This window comes from Astatotilapia calliptera, chromosome 3 (genome assembly GCF_900246225.1).
Source record: "Astatotilapia calliptera chromosome 3, fAstCal1.2, whole genome shotgun sequence".
NCBI lineage: Eukaryota > Metazoa > Chordata > Actinopteri > Cichliformes > Cichlidae > Astatotilapia > Astatotilapia calliptera.
Window position 1 is genome coordinate 726,868 of NC_039304.1, and position 18,993 is coordinate 745,860.

The 18,993-nt window shown below is 41.1% G+C and overlaps 2 protein-coding genes across 2 annotated transcripts; one reads left to right on the forward strand and one right to left on the reverse strand.

The window, feature by feature from the left end:
* Positions 1-1,540: 1,540 nt before the first annotated feature.
* rwdd (RWD domain containing 4) lies at positions 1,541-12,328 on the forward strand. The gene is made up of 8 exons (XM_026158937.1): positions 1,541-1,748; positions 2,277-2,357; positions 2,563-2,672; positions 3,671-3,821; positions 8,111-8,219; positions 11,362-11,411; positions 11,540-11,542; positions 11,629-12,328. The coding sequence occupies exons 1-8, from the start codon at positions 1,725-1,727 to the stop codon at positions 11,659-11,661; spliced, it is 561 nt and encodes a 186-aa protein (XP_026014722.1). The 5' UTR covers positions 1,541-1,724; the 3' UTR covers positions 11,662-12,328.
* Positions 12,329-12,852: 524 nt separating this feature from the next.
* ing2 (inhibitor of growth family, member 2) lies at positions 12,853-18,928 on the reverse strand. Its single transcript, XM_026158818.1, has 2 exons — positions 18,625-18,928; positions 12,853-14,037 (listed from the first exon to the last, which is right to left on the reverse strand). The coding sequence occupies exons 1-2, from the start codon at positions 18,767-18,769 to the stop codon at positions 13,340-13,342; spliced, it is 843 nt and encodes a 280-aa protein (XP_026014603.1). The 5' UTR covers positions 18,770-18,928; the 3' UTR covers positions 12,853-13,339.
* Between the last annotated feature and the right edge of the window lie 65 nt (positions 18,929-18,993).

The window sequence follows — 18,993 nt, forward strand, 5'->3', positions numbered from 1 at the left end:
AGTTTTAACCAATAAGATAGATGCACATTCTCATATAAAACTTTGTATACCACTAGGCTAGGATACTGTTTTGGGAAGACTGACTGCAGCTAACTGTTTTAGAGCCTGCAGTTTTCTGAACAAAAAACATCCATGTACATGATACTTTTTAATAATTTAATGCCTTGATCCACTATGGATAATTTGGACACTTTGTTTTTCTTATATTTATGAACTTTATTTTTATACATTTGTTAAAACAAAACAAAAAAAGAAAAGTAAACGGATCACACAAGGCTAATTGCAACTGCACGAAGAATAATAAAACCATAAATTAAAAACACTGACAAACAAAAAAAACACTGCTTTTGTATGTTTAAATACTTATAGAAAAATGGGAATCCTTGGTCAGTGTAGATGGTTACAATAAGAGAAAACAGTCTTCCTCTGTGAATTCTTCCAAGAACGTTCTCTCTGCTCAGCAGACCTGGAGGTGCTGGCTCTTGTGTTAACTATATTCAACCAATAATGGCTTCTTTCTCTCATTTGACCTAATGTTCTGAAATGCTTCTGAGGGGACTGCAAACGTATTTTAAAGACCTTATAGTGCCGTATGACTCCAATAAAGCACTTTGCTCTTAGACTTCTGGCTTACCTGTGGTTCCTAGGATATTTAAAAGTAGTATGGGAGGCAGAGCCTTTAGCTTTCAGGCCTCTCTTCTGTGGAACCAGCTCTTAGATCGGATTCGGGAGATAGACACTAATTTTAAGATTAGGTTTAAAACTTTCCTTTTTGACAAAGCACTTCCACACTATGTCTTTGTTTTCGCTCGCCCCCCTCACCTCAAACCAGTCACAGTAGATAGCTGTTTTTCCTTCTCATTGTCACCAAAGTGCTTGCTCACAGGTGGTCGTCTGAATCTTGGGGTTTCTGTTATAATTGTAGGGTCTTTAACTTACAGTGTTAAGTACCTTAAGGCGACTGTTGTTGTGATTTGGTACTACATAAATAAAACTGAATTGAATAAATGTGGTCTTAAAACCAATCAAAATATTAACAAAGCCCATTCAGATTCCTCTGTAATCTGAATATGTAAACCATTTGTCTTTGTAAATCATTTCATACTTTTTTTTGTCTAATGTCAGCTACTTATAATAAAATACTATGCAAAAGCGCTGGCTATAGCTTGTTTTGAAAAACTATACCATTTAGTAATAAAACTATAAAGTGAGCATATTAGTAAGCAACGTAGTGGCTAAAAGTCTGTCATGATAACTTTTGTTGACGTGTTTACTGTAATCAGATATTTGTATATGTAATTTATCACAACATCAAAAAAAAAAACATTTAACTCTTTTTTTAAACTTTATTATTTCTTTTTCAGATCAAAATACATTTTACTCTGGTTAATGACTACTGCCCCCGTGTGTTTAGAGCTCCTGCTCTTGTTTCTGCTTAAAGTTTTTTATTTATTTATTGACGATCTAAAAACAATCGAAAAGTCACGTGGGCCTTTCCAGCAACATTTTTTGCGGCATTTTGTCTTTAAATGACAAAAACGATGTTTGACAATTAATTTAAAGGTCAGGGGTACGTCTACTACGCATGCGCGTGTTCAGATCTTGGTGTTTTAGTGTGAGCTAGAGAAGTGATAAAGTTTGAATGGCAGGAATGGGCTTTTAGGAGTGTGCCGTGTCCACGTCTGAAGCTCAGTACAGAGTGTGCAGTGCAGGAAAAGAAAAGTATGACAGCCAACGAGGATCAAGAGGTATGAAAGAACGCAAGAATGCTGTTAGCGTCTAACTGCTAGCTAGTTGACGGTAGCGTGACTGTTAGCATTGATCAGGGTGGTCTTCGCTTCCAGACAGCAGCCAAGTTAACAGACTGTTATTATTTCGGGTACAAAAGCTCAGCGACACTTTCCCAGCTCATCCCGGTTCAGATGTCGCTCACGACACCTTCCATTCAGAAGTCTACAAGGTTAATCTTGTACCTGCAGCGACAAACAGGGATTCAGCCCGTGTGTTAGCCGGCACACAGCAGTTTTCCACCGCTACTGTGTTGTTGCTTCTCCGGCTCCTTGTGATGGTGACTTGTTTCGGCTTAGATACAAAGATCGTAAAAGCAATGAATTTAGCACATACGAGTGTATAAGGCCTTGTGACAGACCTCTGTCCTTTGCTAAGCTAATGACTGTATTTCTCAGGGTTGTCTGGTAGCGTGCTGTCTGATGTGTTCTTGATGTACTTCAGTCCTGATGATATTCCTGTTACTTCACTTGTTTATGTGATCCCAGATGGAGCTCGAAGCTCTTCGCTCCATCTATGAGGGGGATGAATGTTTCAAGGAAATCAGTCCAGTTTCTTTCCAATTTAGGGTGAGTATGTCCACCGTACTGTCCAAGGCTGTGCAAAAAAGATTGTCTTCTGCAGTCCTCTAGCATCCAGTTTCAGAACTATGGTCATAGAATTAAAACAAGAAATTTGAGCCATCATGCTCGTAGCTACTTTAAAACGTTAACAAACTTAAAGGCTGAATTCAGTGTCAGTAACCTTCTCGTCTTTTTGAATATTACACAAAAGGTAGGAGAACTCGAGGACAGCAAAGCATTCATTCTGGACATCACATGGCCTGAGACGTACCCTGAAACTGCTCCACAGATCTCACTTGAAGCTTTTTTCAACAACAGGATGTAAGTTCCAAGTATACTGATCCCTTAGTTTGTGTTAAATTCAAGTCTTTGAAGAAATGGTAAATGAACTGTTTCTTATGTAGAACCTATAGTCCTCATTCATGCACTTTTTTTTCTATGGTTGAGTGCTTTCTAATATTTACACACACATACTCATCTAACTTGGAGTTAGTATCTTGACCAAGGATATTTGATTCAAATGATTCACTCCTGCATCAAGCCTCCAAAATTGGCCTTTTTCACTCTTTTGAAAGAGAAAACTATTTTCATGTAGTTCTTTCTAACCAGCTTGGTGTGAGCACTTTGTTCTTCAACGCACCCTGAATTCTGAGGGGGATTTTTGTCATTTCTCTGTGTTTTCAGTTTTATTTCTTTGTCCTCAGTTTGAATTTGTTAAACCAAGATTTTGGACTAACAGCTCTTTTAGAATTAGCTGTTGATGGAAAAACTACTTTTGTTTGCTGTCAAACTGCTATCTTTGGCATTTTTCAGAGATTCGGCTAAAGAAATTAGCTGAATCTATGAAACTATTTACAATAATGATATGTCATTTGAAACTGAACATACAGATCTAATGTTTTTTGCAACAGGCTGCTGGTAACAACGTGTCGGAAGATACTATTTAAAGTTGGTTTCTTTGCTATTTGTCATGTGTGGTCACAACACTAGTTTCATTGCTTGACTTTAACTGCTTGAATGGTTCATAGGTCAGGGTTAAAAGGCTTAAAAAAGCTCTTTCCTCTGAAAAAAGGTCCGGTATGAGGACCTGACCTGAAAGTAATTTAAAAAGAAGCCGATGGCCAAAGAGAAACTTTGAAAGACTCACAAAACACAGAACTTTTGCTTAAAAGAATATCAAAAATGGCTGTTTATAACAACAAACCAAGACTTTTGCACAGTACTGTATTTACAGTATTGAAGAGTGCAGGGTGAGACTGTGGCTGATGGACAGTACTTGAGGATTTTCTTTTCTTTCCATCATCTTGCTTTGAAAACAGCTCAGCAGAGACGAAGCAGCTGATCCTGGCAAAGTTGGAGGAGCAGGTGGAGGCTAACCTGGGTGCTGCAATGATGTACACTCTGTTTGAGTGGGCAAAGGAGAACCAGGAGACGCTCATGGAGAACCACAAGTCTATAGTAACGGCTGTGGTCAGTACATTATTATTTCCCAATATTACCATAATAAAGAACAGCGTTTCTTCCTCTGTGAAAAGTTTTGGTGTCATCCTCGACAGTACTCTTTCAATTCACACACTAATAATGTTACTCTGTCTGATTATTTTCAATTGCGCAACATTAATCGTCTCCGTCCTTTTCTCACCCCCACATGTCACTGCCATTCTTGTCCATAGCCTTGTTACTTCCTGGATTGATTATTGTAATTCACTTCTTTTTGGTCTTACTCAAAAATCCATCCACAAGCTCCAACGCATCCAGAACTCTGCTGCCTGTATCATCACCAGGACCCCTTCTATCCACCACATCACTCCTGTCTTGCAGCAGCTTCACTAGCTCCCGGTCAAATATGGCATCAATTTCAAAATACTCTTGCACACATTTAAGGCTATTCATCATCTCTCCCCTCCATATCTCTCTGATCTGGTTGAGATCACCGCCCCATCTCGTTGTCTCAGATCTACTTCTTCCCTTTCACTCTCCGTCCCCTCCCCCCGTCTTGCCACCATGGGGAGCAGGGCTTTCAGCTGCTCTGCTCCACGACTCTGGAATTCCCGACCTCCTGATTTAAGAAACATCTCTTCCTTCTCTCTCTTTAAGTCCCAACTCAAAACTCACTTGTTCAAAATAGCTTATCCCACATAACCTCCCACTCTGCTCTTTTATTAGTTTATGTCTTATGCTTTTACGATTGTGTGAACTGCTTGCTTTTATCTTGCTTTTTATTCTAATGTGTACAGTGACCTTGAGTGTTAATAATAATAATAATAATAATAATAATAATAATATTATTATTATTATTATTATTATTATTATTATTATTATTATTATTATTATTAGCTGGTAAAAGGTGGAAAATATCCCAGCTCCTGTTATGGTTTTGTTAGCACTGCATGTAGTTTTTTGCTTAGATCTCCAAAAGTTGATTCTGTTCATCTGTTCGTAGCGTTTTGTGGGAGAAAAGTTTCATCACTCATCCAAGTGACTTCTTCAGTCTCAGCTGACGGCAGCTTTCAATCTTATAAACAGGACATTTGCATAATGACTGAAACCAGCCCACTGAAGGAAGAATGGGCTGGGAGGTCAGTTCCTTAATCTTAATTATGCAAATACTCATGACCACTGATCAAAGCCCACTGATCAATAACCATGAGTACCATTTACAGAGAGTTGGGGAATGGCTGCAATCACAGCATTGTAAGATGGTGACAGATGTACCCTTAGGCCCCCTCCTCGATTCAGAGATGGTCTTTCCCTTTTCACGTAAATGGCCTCCAGGGCCCTATTTCAGGAAGCTGGTTTAGAAAACTGAGTGAAAAACGATACTCAGGGTTGAGTAACCCCGAACTGTCCAACTCGGAATATTCGGTTTCACAAAGGCTGATAACAATTAGTTCAGTCAACGCAGAGTTGCTTTAACCCCAAGTTAAGCGCGCGCGCGAGGATACCGGTACATAAAGCCCTGATTAGTGGAGCACAGATTAAGCGAGTCACCATGGAGACGGAGGGAAAGAAGGCGCGGTCAATGTATTTTACAGCGCTTGAAGCCGAAATTCTGATGGCAGCATATGCCGATAACATGCAAATTTTGCGGGAAAAAAGTAACACGGCCTCAGCTGCAAAAGAAAGGGAGCATGCTTGGCAAAACATAGCCGACAGAGTCAATGCGTGAGTGTTAATTTAAACATTGATCTAGGGATTTCCACCCATTTAACACGTTATTTTTTTTTTTTCTTTTCTTTTTTTTGCCTGTCCCGTTTGGCTCTTTTGCCATCAGAATTGTTGTCTAAAGGCAAAGAAAGATGCCCAACGGATTTACTTTACCAAATTGACCATCCCAGCCTTGCCGTAATGGTTCATTTGATTCACCTTTTATTGTTTATTTTATTTTCACTTGCTGAATACGGGACAGACTTGACTGGGGGAAAGAAGGGTCACCAATATTATACAGAAAGCTCCCGTTTGCAAAAAACCGAAGTGCAATACAAATAATATGTACAGAACTGAGAGAATGTTCGCGGTGTGTCACATGAGCAATATTAGGCCTGAGGATTTTATTCAAATAAATTATAGATTGTGCTGAAAGACGGTAACGTTCACACAGGAAATCATCAGGAAATGATAAAATGTCCAAACGCGCTCTAATCACTCTCTCCCGGCGGAGAGCTCTGCGGAGAATTTGGGCTTCAACATCTACTGGCTCTTCAAGGAAGGGGCACGCCATGTCTGACACTTTGTCAGGTTTCCGACAAAGAGGCGGAGAAGGTCAGGGTTAGTTGAAGTAAACCTGCTAGGGGGCAGGTTAGCTTCACGGAGTGTGTCGTCATAGTAACTCACTCAGAATTAATCTAAACTCGCTTTGTGAAACTGAAAACCCAGAGTTTTCGTTAACTCAGGGTATACTTACTCAGAGTTTGCACTAAACCGGCTTCCTGAAATAGGGCCCAGGATGTTACATCCTCATGATTGAAAGAGTGTCCACTGGCCTGTAGGTGTAAATAGACTGCAGAGTCCTGGCCTGACGAAGTAGCTCTTCTGTGTTGTAGCCAGAGGTTGTTTGGTTTCCCCGATGTATAAATCCTGGCAATCCTCCTGCACTTAACAGCGTACACTATGTTACTCTGTTTCTGTCGGGGGACCCGATCCTTGGGGTAGACCAGTTTTTGGTGCAGCGTGTTTTTGGGTTTAAAAGCCACAGAGACCCGGTGTTTAGAAAAAATGCATCTCAACTGCTCCGATACTCCTGACACGTACGAATCACTACAGGTCACTTAGTCAGCGGTTGTCCTTCTCTCCTGGATCAGCTGGAGCTTTCTTTAGGTGCCTTTCCAGCTTTGACAAAAGTCCAGCTGGGATAACCACATTTACTCAGGGCCTTCTTGCTGTTCTTCTGCCTCCCTGGCTGCTGTGTCAGTGGGGATGGTGTTCGCTCTGTGTTGTAGCGTCCTGACGACACCCAGTTTATGCTTCAGTGGATGATGAGAGTCAAACCTTAGATACTGATCCGTATATGTAGGTTTACGGTACACGTCAGCTTTTAGATGTCCTCCATTACTGATGGAAATCTCACAGTCTAAGAAGGCTAACCTGCCACTTTTCATATCCTCCCTGCTGAATTTGATGTGTCGGTCCACTGAGTTAATGTGATATGTGAATTGTGGTACATCCTGAGATTTGATTTTCATCCAGGTGTCATCCACATATCTGAACCAATGGCTTGGTGGTGTTTCAGGGTAGGATGGCAAAGCCCTCTTTTCCACTTCTTCCATGTACAAATTGGCCACGATGGGTGAAACTGGGGAGCCCATGTTTCTGCCTGTAGAACTGACCCTTGTATGTGAAATAGGTGGAATGAAGACACAGTTCAAACACACTTGGTCGATGCTGCTCTCGATGCTGGTCCTGTTGCTGAGGTTGGGGTCATCCTGTAATCTCCTCCAACACTTCCATGACTGGGATGCAAGTGAACAGAAATGTAACATCGTACGAGATCATGGTTTCATCTGCCTCCATAATGACATCTCTCACCTTCTCAACAAAATGCAGGGTGTTCTGGATGTGGTGTTCAGAGCTGCCCACCAGCTTGAGGATCGAAGCCAGAAACTTGGAGATGTTATAGGTAACAGAGTTGATCATGCAGACAATCGGTCTTAAAGGTGCATCCTGTTTATGTATCTTTGGTAAACCATACAGACTTTGTGTAGACTCCCCTGGGTACAGCCTGTGGTATGAGGTCCACTCAATAGCCATCTCTTCTTCTAACTGCTTCAGACAGTCTATCACAGTCTATAAGGGGGCCTAAGGGTACATCTGTCACCATCTTACAATGCTGTGATTGCAGCCATTCCCCAACTCTCTGTGAATGGTACTCACGGTTATTGATCAGTGGGTTTTGGTCAGTGGTTGTTGATCAGTGGTCATGAGTATCTGCATAATTAAGATTAAGGAACTGACCTCCCAGCCCATTCTTCCTTCAGTGGGCTGGTTTCAGTCATTATGCAAATGTCCTGTTTATAAGATTGAAAGCTGCAGTCAGCTGAGACTGAAGAAGTCACTTGGATGAGTGATGAAACGTTTCTCCCACAAAACACTACGAACAGATGAACAGAATCAACTTTTGGAGATTTACTTACCTGGATGATTGCACGTGCATCAGGAAGATGCACGCTTTTGCTCAGAATTTAGTGTTTGACTGATTGGCTTGAGTCATCAAAGTTTGAGGGGAATAAACCCAAAATGATAATGTTGTTGTTGTTGTGCAGACGCTGACATCAAACAGTGAGGTGAGTGAACCTGCCACAGCAGCAAAGAAGAAGGAAAAGAAAGAGCAGCTGACTAAAGCCCAGAAAAGAAGGATGATAAACAAAACAGGTACATGAAACTGTGTCCAGTAGCTCGTATTGTTGGATATGTTATAAAAATTCTGCCATATTCTTCTAAAAGCTCTTTAAAACAGTGCTGGTTTTAATTTGGGGATAATGGTAAACTTTTGTGCTCTGACTCTGAATTGGTCAGAGTTGGTCCTAGCACAGACGCCTGTGGAACTCCGTAATTAACCTTCTGGAATTTCTTTGAGTGATCTGGGGTGGACTCTAAAAGATTGATCATTTGGAGGATGCAATTACTGGTTAACTCAGAAAGATCAACTGGAGAAAAGGTCTAAATAAATATCAATGGTATTTAATGTACATACATACCTTTACATCTCTGAGAAGTTTATGTATTATTTTTTCTATAATGGTTAAAAATTTGTTTGAAAACATTTATGAGATCATTACTAATTGTGGTTAAAGGAATTCATTGCTGAGTGGATCTCTGACTCTTTGTCAGCCTGGCTACAGTGCGGAAGAGAAACGTAGGGTTGTTCTTATTTTCTTCAGTCAATCATGAATAGTAAGATGTCCTGGCTTTACAGCAGGTGTTTTTTATTTATTTATTTATTTTTTTTTATAGAGCAACTTTTTTTTTCAGGTGAAGATTATCTAAATTATTGAGATTCCATCTGCATTCCTCTAGTAACTGATTGAAATTGAGGCTGATTATTATGACACAAAAACTATTCCTATTGATGACGGATTTTGTTCTTTTTCCAAGGCTAAAAGAGTCAAGTCAATTATGGCTCTGAGATTAACACAATAAAGTAAAAGCACCACCAGCAAGGCTGTTGGAAACATTTTGATGGAAAATCGTTAGACTGCATATAAAGATGAACGTAGCTGTCATGATGTCCCTCATTGGTTAGCGTTTCATAATGCATCTACAAGTGTAATAATTGTATTTATATACAGTTGTGATCAGATGTTTACACACACTTAACTTGGGTATTTATGCTGTGGTAATTTTGGGTGTGATTTCTTTAAACAGTTCTTTTTTCTGGGTGGAATGACTATACTGTATTAAGTAGTGGAAGTAATGGTTAAATCCCCTGCTGAATTTGTGAGTTTGCTCAGTTACAAATAAATGAAAAGCCTCTCATTTTTATTATAGTTTGAATTTCAAGTGACAGCATATCACCCAAAAATCCAGATAAACACGCCTCATTAATGTTATACATTGATTTGTGTGCCATTGAGTGAAATAAGTATTTGATCCCCAAGCAAAACATGATCCCCCGAGTGAGTACTTGGTGAGAAACACAGCGGTAAGGTGTTTCTTGTAGTTGGTCACCAGGTTTGCCACATCTGATGTTCTGTGTTCTATTTAAACTGCCATTTAAAAACTGGAGGCTGTTCATTTCATCAGTTATCAAACATACATATTCAGCAGGGTATCAAATAATTATTTCTTTCAATATATATCGTTAATGACTAAAAAATAAAACGCAGAAGTTTTAATTTATTTTGGATTTCCTCTAAAGTATGAATACAGGCTCAAATATACACTTGCACTCAAACGTTTTAATAGGTGAATGCCTTCAACTTCTTGTCAACGATCATTAATGACTATGTTTGGCAGCACTCACTGGACTCACCAGTAGTCAGAACAATGGGGAAAGTCCAAGGAACTCATTCAAAAGCTAAGAAGGAAAACTGTAGTTGTAGAAGGTCTATTGGAGCCATTTCTAAACAAGTGCAGATTTCAGGATCATCTGTTTAAACCATTGTTCATTAATACATGTTATACGCTTTTGCCAAAAAATGGAAGACAACCCAAACCGTCCCCTTTAGCTGAGAGGAAATGAGTTGGAACAACTCAGGAAGTACTAAGGCTCAAGCCTGCCTGGAAGCTGCTGAAACGCCAGCATCACTGTGCACAGTCCATTCACCATGGACTGAGAGGGTGCTGACCACAAAAACGTGGTCCAACCTTCCTTTATCTCAAAAGTTCCTGAAAGAGTAGTTGTCATACAGCTAACAGATCATCTGCAGTGCAGAGGGATGGCTTATTTGAAGAGTTTCAGTCAGGTTTCAGAGCTCATCACAGCACAGAAACGGCTTTAGTGAAGGTTACAAATGAACTTATGGCCTTTGACAGTAAAGCCCTGAAAGCCTCACTGCAGCATTCAATACTGTTGACCATAATATTTTAGAAGTATTCAACTGCAGTGGTTTGAATCATATCTAATAGACTCCAATTTGTACATGTTAATGGAGAGTCCTCTTCACATACTGAGGTCAATTATGGAGTTCCACAGGGTTCAGTGCTAGGACCAATTCTGTTTACATTATACATGCTTCCCTTAGGCAGCATCATTAGAAGACATAGCATACATTTTCACTGCTATGCAGATGACACCCAGCTCTATCTGTCCATGAAGCCAGATAACACACACCAATTAGTTAAACTGCAGGAATGACTTAAAGACCTGGATGGTCGCTAACTTTCTGCTTCTTAATTCAGATAAACTGATGTTATTTTTCTCGGCCCTAACAATTTTAGAAGTATACTATCAAACCAGATGCTTACTCTGGATAGAATTACAATATTGGCTTCTCTTCACTGGCTTCCTGTTAAATCCAGAATCGAATTAAAAACATCCTTCTCATCACATACAAGCTCTTGAATAATGAGCCTACAGAGCACTTAACTCTCAGACTGCTAGGACTAGTGGTTCCTAGAGTATTTAAAAGTAGTATGTGAGGTAGCGCTTTTAGCTTCAGGACCCTGTTCTGTCCAACCAGCTTGCACGTTGGTTTCGGGACACAGACACCCTCTCGACTTTTAAGACTAAGCATAAAACCTTCCATTTTTGACAAAATAATTACAATTGGATTAGATGGCCCTGAATTGTCCTCTAGTTATGCTGCAATAGGTCTAGGCTGCGGCTGAATGCAATGATATGCAGACCATATACGGGCTGTAGAAGTTCAACCAAAATGTGTCATCACAGAGAAAATCCACATGTAAATCGAATATTCACAGCAATAACATTAGAAAATATGTAAAGTGGAAAGCCTTGGGAAACTTTGGGAATCACTTCCATGTATACTTGATATTCATTAATATAACTGTCATTAGACAGCAGTAAGAGGTTTATAGGTAAGCTTCATAATATTCGAATTCCTGCTTTCAGATCACAAAGGTGAGCTGCCCAGAGGCTGGAACTGGGTTGATGTAATTAAGGTAGGTGTCTTTTAGTGTTTTACCACCAGATGGTGCACTTTGTTCCTTTAAGCACTGTTGTTACAACTTTTTTTTTTTTTTAATCTTTGTCCTCTTTCCTTGGTCCCTGCTGCTTGACCACCCTCCAGCATGTAAGTGGCAATGGTTAAATGAACATTGTTTGCACATTGTCAACATACAGAGTGACTTACTGTTTCATTTTGCATCCCTGCTGCAGCTCAGTAAAACTGGAGGGAAAGATGAAGACTAGGTTGCACAGACAAGCTACGTGAGGCCGATGGTGTCTGTAATACTCCAGCTACATGCTCCACTCAACATGACTGCTTCCACAATGAGGACAGTGTGTAAAACTGGATCTGCTCACAATCCCAGTTAGACTCTTGACTGTAAGCTGAAAATGACCTGAAGGCTTTGCTGTGCTTGTGGTGGTTTACTTTTTTTTTTTTTTTTTTTCCCTTCCTCACTGCTAGTACAGCTACGGCCAAAGCTTTTAGCAGTCACGTCACTGCAAAATCAATTTTTTTTTTTATTTGTTTTTATTTGAAAACATTTTTGAAATTCAAGAAATATCATAGAAACATGTTTAAAGACAGCAAAGTGTATGAAATTAACCTTTGGCCATAACTGTACATGAGACGGAGAACACATTAGGCTTTTGTTGAAGAGTGAGTCTCCTGCTCTGTGGTCCGTCAGGGTGAAGTGTGCTGGAGTTTAACTGATCTGCTGCCCAGCACTGAGCTGTTGGGGTTCTCAGCTGAAGCGTTATGCTGCTGTTACTGTGAGGTACCATGTGATGTGTTAAAAGCAGAGCTGCGTGTTACATTTCTCAATATTTTCCTATTTTGATAAATGTTCCTCTGCCCTTTGAATTGTAAAGCCAGAAGTTTTTATATAGAAATAAAATCGATTTTATCTACTGCTGGTCTCAGAACATCATTATTCATTGGCTTGTCTTGTGATAACACTGTTTTGTGCTGCAGTCAGTGTCCATTTCTTGGAGCTGCAAATGGTCATCTTGAATCAAGAATTACTCATGGGTGCAAGTCCGCCAATACCTTTGTCTGAGGTCAATTATATCAGGGCTCTCCCATTGAATAAAAACTGACACATATACATATATACATATATAAATAAGACAATGCTGAGTAGAATATGTGCCTTGAAGAATGTGATGTGGTTTCTCATCTTTCTCAAACAAAAGCAGGTAATTCAGCCTTTTTGAAGGAAGGTGCTATGATGCATATCTATTAAAGATATCAAAGGAGCTTGGAAAGAAGAGAGACAGGACTTGAAGTTTTTTCAGTTCTAAGACCAAATGTGGAAGAGTCCCAAATTTTAAGCCAGTGGTCTCAGTGGTCCCTGAGAGCAGCACAAAACAAATTAAATCAAAACTAACTCTGGTCCGATTTTTGTTGATTTGTTCACAAACGACAAGAGTATGTTAAATGAATTACTATACGTTGTTTTAATGATTATAAAAGGAATGTACACATTAGTGAATTGGTGAAAACAAATGACATCCAGTGTCCTGTCAACAGCCATCTCCTACATTAAATATCAGTCTCTTATAAACACATGTAGGTTATACTCTAGAAGCCATTCCTGTAGACACTGATTTCAGTCACTGAGTACAATAAAGAAAATTGCCATGTACACGTGGACCTTGTCCAGAGTTAAAAAGGAGTTAAAAATGCAGTTGCTTATTGTTGTACATGAAAAGAAAACTGGTTCAAGCTGATGATTGTTGAAGTAGCTGGTGACCCTACAGACTTGGAGCACAAGTGTCAGCCCAAGTTAAATCCCAATTTGTCCTTGATTAATATTAAATTTGGTTGCCAATGGTGTTCGATTGTCCTCTTATAGCATCACAAGTGCTTGTAAATATGACTGACAGGATTGATGCCAGGCTGCTTTCCAGATACAGGTCACTACCTGGACCTGCGGTCTTTTCTGTTCTTATCTAGGCTTTTATCCATGGTCTTTTCGTTGTCCCCTCTGCATTTAGGGCAGTACCACTTTCCTTTGGGCTTGTAGGTAAGCCCCACACAAGAGAAGTGGAACCACTCAATGGGGCACTGATCATTGTCACAGCCGATCATTTCACCGTAGGACACTTGTTCACAGAGACAGTAGGTGGGCTCATTAGGATCAATGGCAAAGTCGACCGGTGAGGCATCTCGCTCTTGTTTAGCCTTACGTTTCTTTTTCTTTGCAGACTTGGACTTCTTCTCTCGGGGTGGAGGGAGGGACAGCTCTTCCACAGGGTCATCCAGAGAGCCATTGGCAGACTGGTGGCTGGAGTCACGGCTCTCGCTGTTGCGTTGACGTCGTGGGCGGCGGGTTGAGGTGCGTTCGGGGGCTGGGGACTCTTGGATGCTAGAACGCCTCTCTGTAGTGAGCCGCTCTGCCTCACTGGGCTCCTGGAGGGACAGGGAGTGAGAGTCCATTTGGCGGGAACGGTTCTCTACCAGTTCTGTCATCTGGGTCACTACATGGATCTTCTCATCACCAAGCTCCTGGCTAATGATGAGCGCTCTCTGTAGCTGGATCTGCAGACGTTTTCTCTGAGCTCCATCTTGCTCACCTTTGTATTTCTCAAACACATCATCCACTTCATTCAGCACATCTGTAAAGTACAGGACATAATAATTAATGGGTGTTTTAAATGTAAAAAATATTAATAAAACAACTTTTAATTCAGTTTTATTTACACAACAACAATCACCTCAAACAATAAGAGAGGAATCCCCCTATGAGCAAGCACTTGGCAACAGTGGGAAGGAAAAGCTCCCTTTAAAAACAACACAATCTTCAGCAGAATAAGACTCCGGAAGGATAGGTTTTTTTTTCCGTGTTTCAATTCCTTAATTGCAGCTGTATTTTGAATATAGACAGGAAATAGGGTCGGGCGATATGGCCTAAAATCCATATCACGTTATAATTTGAAGCATGTGTGGTAACGATATACAGGGAGTGCAGAATTATTAGGCAAATGAGTATTTTGTCCACATCATCCTCTTCATGCATGTTGTCTTACCCCAAGCTGTATAGGCTCGAAAGCCTACTACCAATCAAGCATATTAGGTGATGCGCATCTCTGTAATGAGAAGGGGTGTGGTCTAATGACATCAACACCCTATATCAGGTGTGCATAATTATTAGGCAACGTCCTTTCCTTTGGCAAAATGGGTCAAAAGAAGGACTTGACGGGCTCAGAAAAGTCAAAAATAGTGAGATATCTTGCAGAGGGATGCAGCAGTCTCAAAATTGCAAAGCTTCTGAAGCGTGATCATCGAACAATCAAGCGTTTCATTCAAAATAGTCAACAGGGTCGCAAGAAGCGTGTGGAAAAACCAAGGCGGAAAATAACTGCCCATGAACTGAGAAAAGTCTGCCAAGATGCCACTTGCCACCAGTTTGGCCATATTTCAGAGCTGCAACATCACTGGAGTGCCCAAAAGCACAAGGTGTGCAATACTCAGAGACATGGCCAAGGTAAGAAAGGCTGAAAGACGACCACCACTGAACAAGACACACAAGCTGAAACGTCAAGACTGGGCCAAGAAATATCTCGAGACTGATTTTTCTAAGGTTTTATGGACTGATGAAATGAGAGTGAGTCTTGATGGGCCAGATGGATGGGCCCGTGGCTGGATTGGTAAAGGGCAGAGAGCTCCAGTCCGACTCAGACGCCAGCAAGGTGGAGGTGGAGTACTGGTTTGGGCTGGTATCATCAAAGATGAGCTTGTGGGGCCTTTTCGGGTTGAGAATGGTGTCAAGCTCAACTCCCAGTCCTACTGCCAGTTTCTGGAAGACACCTTCTTCAAGCAGTGGTACAGGAAGAAGTCTGCATCCTTCAAGAAAAACATGATTTTCATGCAGGACAATGCTCCATCACACGCGTCCAAGTACTCCACAGCGTGGCTGGCAAGAAAGGGTATAAAAGAAGAAAAACTAATGACATGGCCACCTTGTTCACCTGATCTGAACCCCATTGAGAACCTGTGGTCCATCATCAAATGTGAGATTTACAAGGAGGGAAAACAGTACACCTCTCTGAACAGAATTATATTGCTTTCACTGGTAAAAATAAATAATTGAAATGGGTATATATTTGTTTTTTGTTAAGTTGCCTAATAATTATGCACAGTAATAGTCACCTGCACACACAGATATCCCCCTAAAATAGCTAAAACTAAAAACAAACTAAAAACTACTTCCAAAAACATTCAGCTTTGATATTAATGAGTTTTTTGGGTTCATTGAGAACATGGTTGTTGTTCAATAATAAAATTATTCCTCAAAAATACAACTTGCCTAATAATTCTGCACTCCCTGTATATCGTGATATATTCTTTTCTTCTGTATAACATATTTTCCACACTATAAGGCACACTTAAAATCCTTTAATTTTCTCAAAAGTCGAGAGTGTGCCTTATGTATGAATTCTGGTTATGCTTACTGACCTCGAATCGATTTTGGCGTGCAGAAATCTGTTAAAATGTTTTAGCACAACTTTGGTAAGCTGCACTGCTTGATGGATTGTCAGAGCATTACGGCTGCCGTAGTGAGGAGCTTCGCGGAGTAATCTGAGTCCAAAACTCTTTCCGCTTCAGGTCCCAAAGTCAAACGAACACTTCATCTTTAATAAAATCATCAGCGTTGCTGCTTTACCAGGTGTAACAATTTAGTTTAACATCCATGAAAGCACAATTTATTAAATTTAACGGAGTTGGAAATTAACAGGAAGATAGCTCGCTGGTTTCCATCTAAACATGACATACCATGTTCTGACTGAGATTTTTGAAACTAATTCAAACGTACAGCTCTGCTACCACTTCCAATATAAATGAAGACAGAAAACTATTGCTTGTGGGGATAGGTTAATTGGATAATCCAAATTGCCACTAGGTGTGAATGTGCAAGTGAATGAGAGTGCAAATGGTTGTCTGTCCCTATGTGTTAGCCCTGCGACAGACTGGCGACCTGTCCAGGGTGTACCCTGCCTTTCGCCCCATGACAGCTGGGATAGGCTCCAGCGCCCCCGCGACCCTGAAAAGGATAAGCGGAAGCGAATGGATGGATGGAGACAGAAAACTAAACAGCAGTGGCGTTTGCAGGGTTACTGAAGTTGGACTACAGGGTATATAATGTTGTGCTACGTGATTGCTAGCGACACAGCTATGTTAGCATAACATTAGCACAGTGAAGCTGGAGGATGAACGCCAACTTTTTTTCCACTCGATAAAAGTTAACGTGAGGGATTCTGGTGGTTAGGGACAAACCACCCTAATCACCAGTTGAAAGCATTTGGTTGATGCTTTCAAACAGGCACAGCTTGATGACATCATCATCATGCGCGATCGCGGTAGAGCTTCAAGATCTCTATCGTTGGCCAAATTTATATCGTTTATATCGCCCACCCCTAACGGGAAGGGTTATGGTAATGGTTAAATATGTTTTTAAATGTCAAGTGGATCAAATGCTCTTTGAACAATGGACAATGTATTTATGAGTTTTTAGTGGTCAATGTACCTCATTATTGGGAATTCACTTGCCCAAAGACAAAAACAACAAGGCTCCCTCAACATCAAAGCTAACATGGCTCGATATCACAGCATCCAAAGAATTGGACGTATACTAGACAATGACACTGAAATAATGTCAGTGGTCACTGTTTGAGTAACCCTAAAAACAAATTAGTTTTACAAAATTCCATCTGGCACTTAAACATTGCATGACAAAAGTAATCCAAGTAGCTGAAGTGGGTTTGTGGTTTAAACTATATCAGCTCCAACTTTAAGGAACGTATGCAAAGCGAGCAACAACATTTGACTTGTCTCAGGGACATTAGACCAGCTTCAGTAATGACAGGCAACCAAGTGAACGGCGTCCAGGTAAACTAATATTACCTGTTTGGCAATACAGCAGAAGCACGTGATGTTGGTAACTGACACATAGGGATGGGAAACCTACAAATAGGTTACCAGGACATCGGGGTTTTGGAAATGCACACAGGTGACTAACTGCCAGCTAGCTGGCTTTATACGCAGACCGCACTTTAGGGACACCCAGCGTAAAATTACTGCAAAATCACCTTCCAGCACCAGGCTCTTCTTTACTTAAAGTGAAACTGGAGTTGGACCTAAACAGCAGGAGCATGGGCGAGGGCTGAATCCCAGTGTGGTCCCGCGTACAGGAAATGACGACAGTCAGTTGCTGCGAGAGGGATAGCTCGAGTAGCAGCTGTCCTGCAGCTCTGCAGTTCACACTTAATAGAGCGGAGCGGCGCGCGGAGAATGTGCATTAGCAGCCCATAAACACTGAATATTGCTGAATATAAAAATGAAATAATCATTCGCGCTCAGCCCGAAGTGTCAGGGACTTGCTGCTTATTCTGTGTCAACACGAGGCAACAAAGCAAAGGCTTTCCGGTACCGAAGGCTTTTGTTAACGCCTGCTCCAGGCCTCCATCAAGGACTTCATAACCAAACACACCTCACTGACAAGGCGAAAATGAGCTAAAGCGACTCTTTGTTGGGGAGAACCTGATCAGCTCATATCTATTAAAGCGATGCAAGCTGCTTGCGACGTTAACCTCGGCCGTCAAACAGGCTTCACAAACAGATGACCGCACTTATTGATCTCCTGCACGTCTTTATTCTAAGATTTCACTTCAGCGTCTAGTGACACAAATAGACTTCGTTAAAAGCGGAGAAATCCTCAAGTTTAGGCGTAGTTTCCACACGCAAAGAGTACTCAGCGAAAACACCGTGCGGGGACACACACTGCTCTTGTTCAAAAGTTGATTTTATACAGATAAGGTCCTAGTTTTTGGAATATGTTAGGCCGATTTTGCCGCGGGACACCACACTCCTTTTATTAAAACAATGCTCGTGTATCACGTCATACTGTACATGTTTTCCGATATCAAGTGTAATCATTCTGCCCTGCAGTTTGGTGCAGAGGGAGTATGTCAGAGCTATGCTAGCTGACGGATGTCCACCTCATTTTTTAAAACACTTTGCGCGTCAGTACGAGTATCCACATCTCAGTTCCGGGAAGTAAGAACGATCACGGACATGAAGCTTTCTGCAAAATGGGAACCCGGGGCTCGTGCGTTCTCCACCATTTCAGCACAGCACGCGACACTGCCCTTAAAGCCTTACAAAGCGATTCGCGCGTGGGACAAGGAAATAGGAAAGCACAGTACCTTGATACTTTGCATCAATTTCTCGAAGCAGAGAAACATTTCTTTGTATGTCCAGGGGCAGCGACTCCACACATTCCAGATAATCCTCCACATAGTTGACCAGTTGTTGCGACTTGTCGGCATTTGGGAAATGGTGGCCTAACATCGTCTCTAAGATGCATAGAGGCAAAAAGTGCTGTGAAAAAAACAGGGAAATATATTGCTAAAACCAAATGCTTGGCGACTTTACAGCTTCTAAGGCAGTTCACTTCAAACAACACTAAAGCCACTGCGCATGCGGGAGTATTTTCCCTTTATGGTTTTGTAACGCTTCTCTCGTTTATCGCCGCTGAAGGCGTGTCCGTTTGGGGTTGCAGTATTGGGATTGGT

Bases quoted from the DNA above. Each gene is read 5' to 3' on its own strand.
- rwdd (XM_026158937.1), top strand. From the start codon at position 1,725: ATGACAGCCAACGAGGATCAAGAG. The intron at 2,358-2,562 runs GTGAGTATGTCC...ATTACACAAAAG, and splicing joins CAGTTTCTTTCCAATTTAGG to GTAGGAGAACTCGAGGACAG. The intron at 8,220-11,361 runs GTACATGAAACT...TCCTGCTTTCAG, and splicing joins AAGGATGATAAACAAAACAG to ATCACAAAGGTGAGCTGCCC.
- ing2 (XM_026158818.1), bottom strand. From the start codon at position 18,769: ATGTTAGGCCACCATTTCCCAAATGCCGACAAGTCGCAACAACTGGTC. The intron at 14,038-18,624 runs GTACTGTGCTTT...TGTACTTTACAG, and splicing joins AATTGATGCAAAGTATCAAG to ATGTGCTGAATGAAGTGGAT.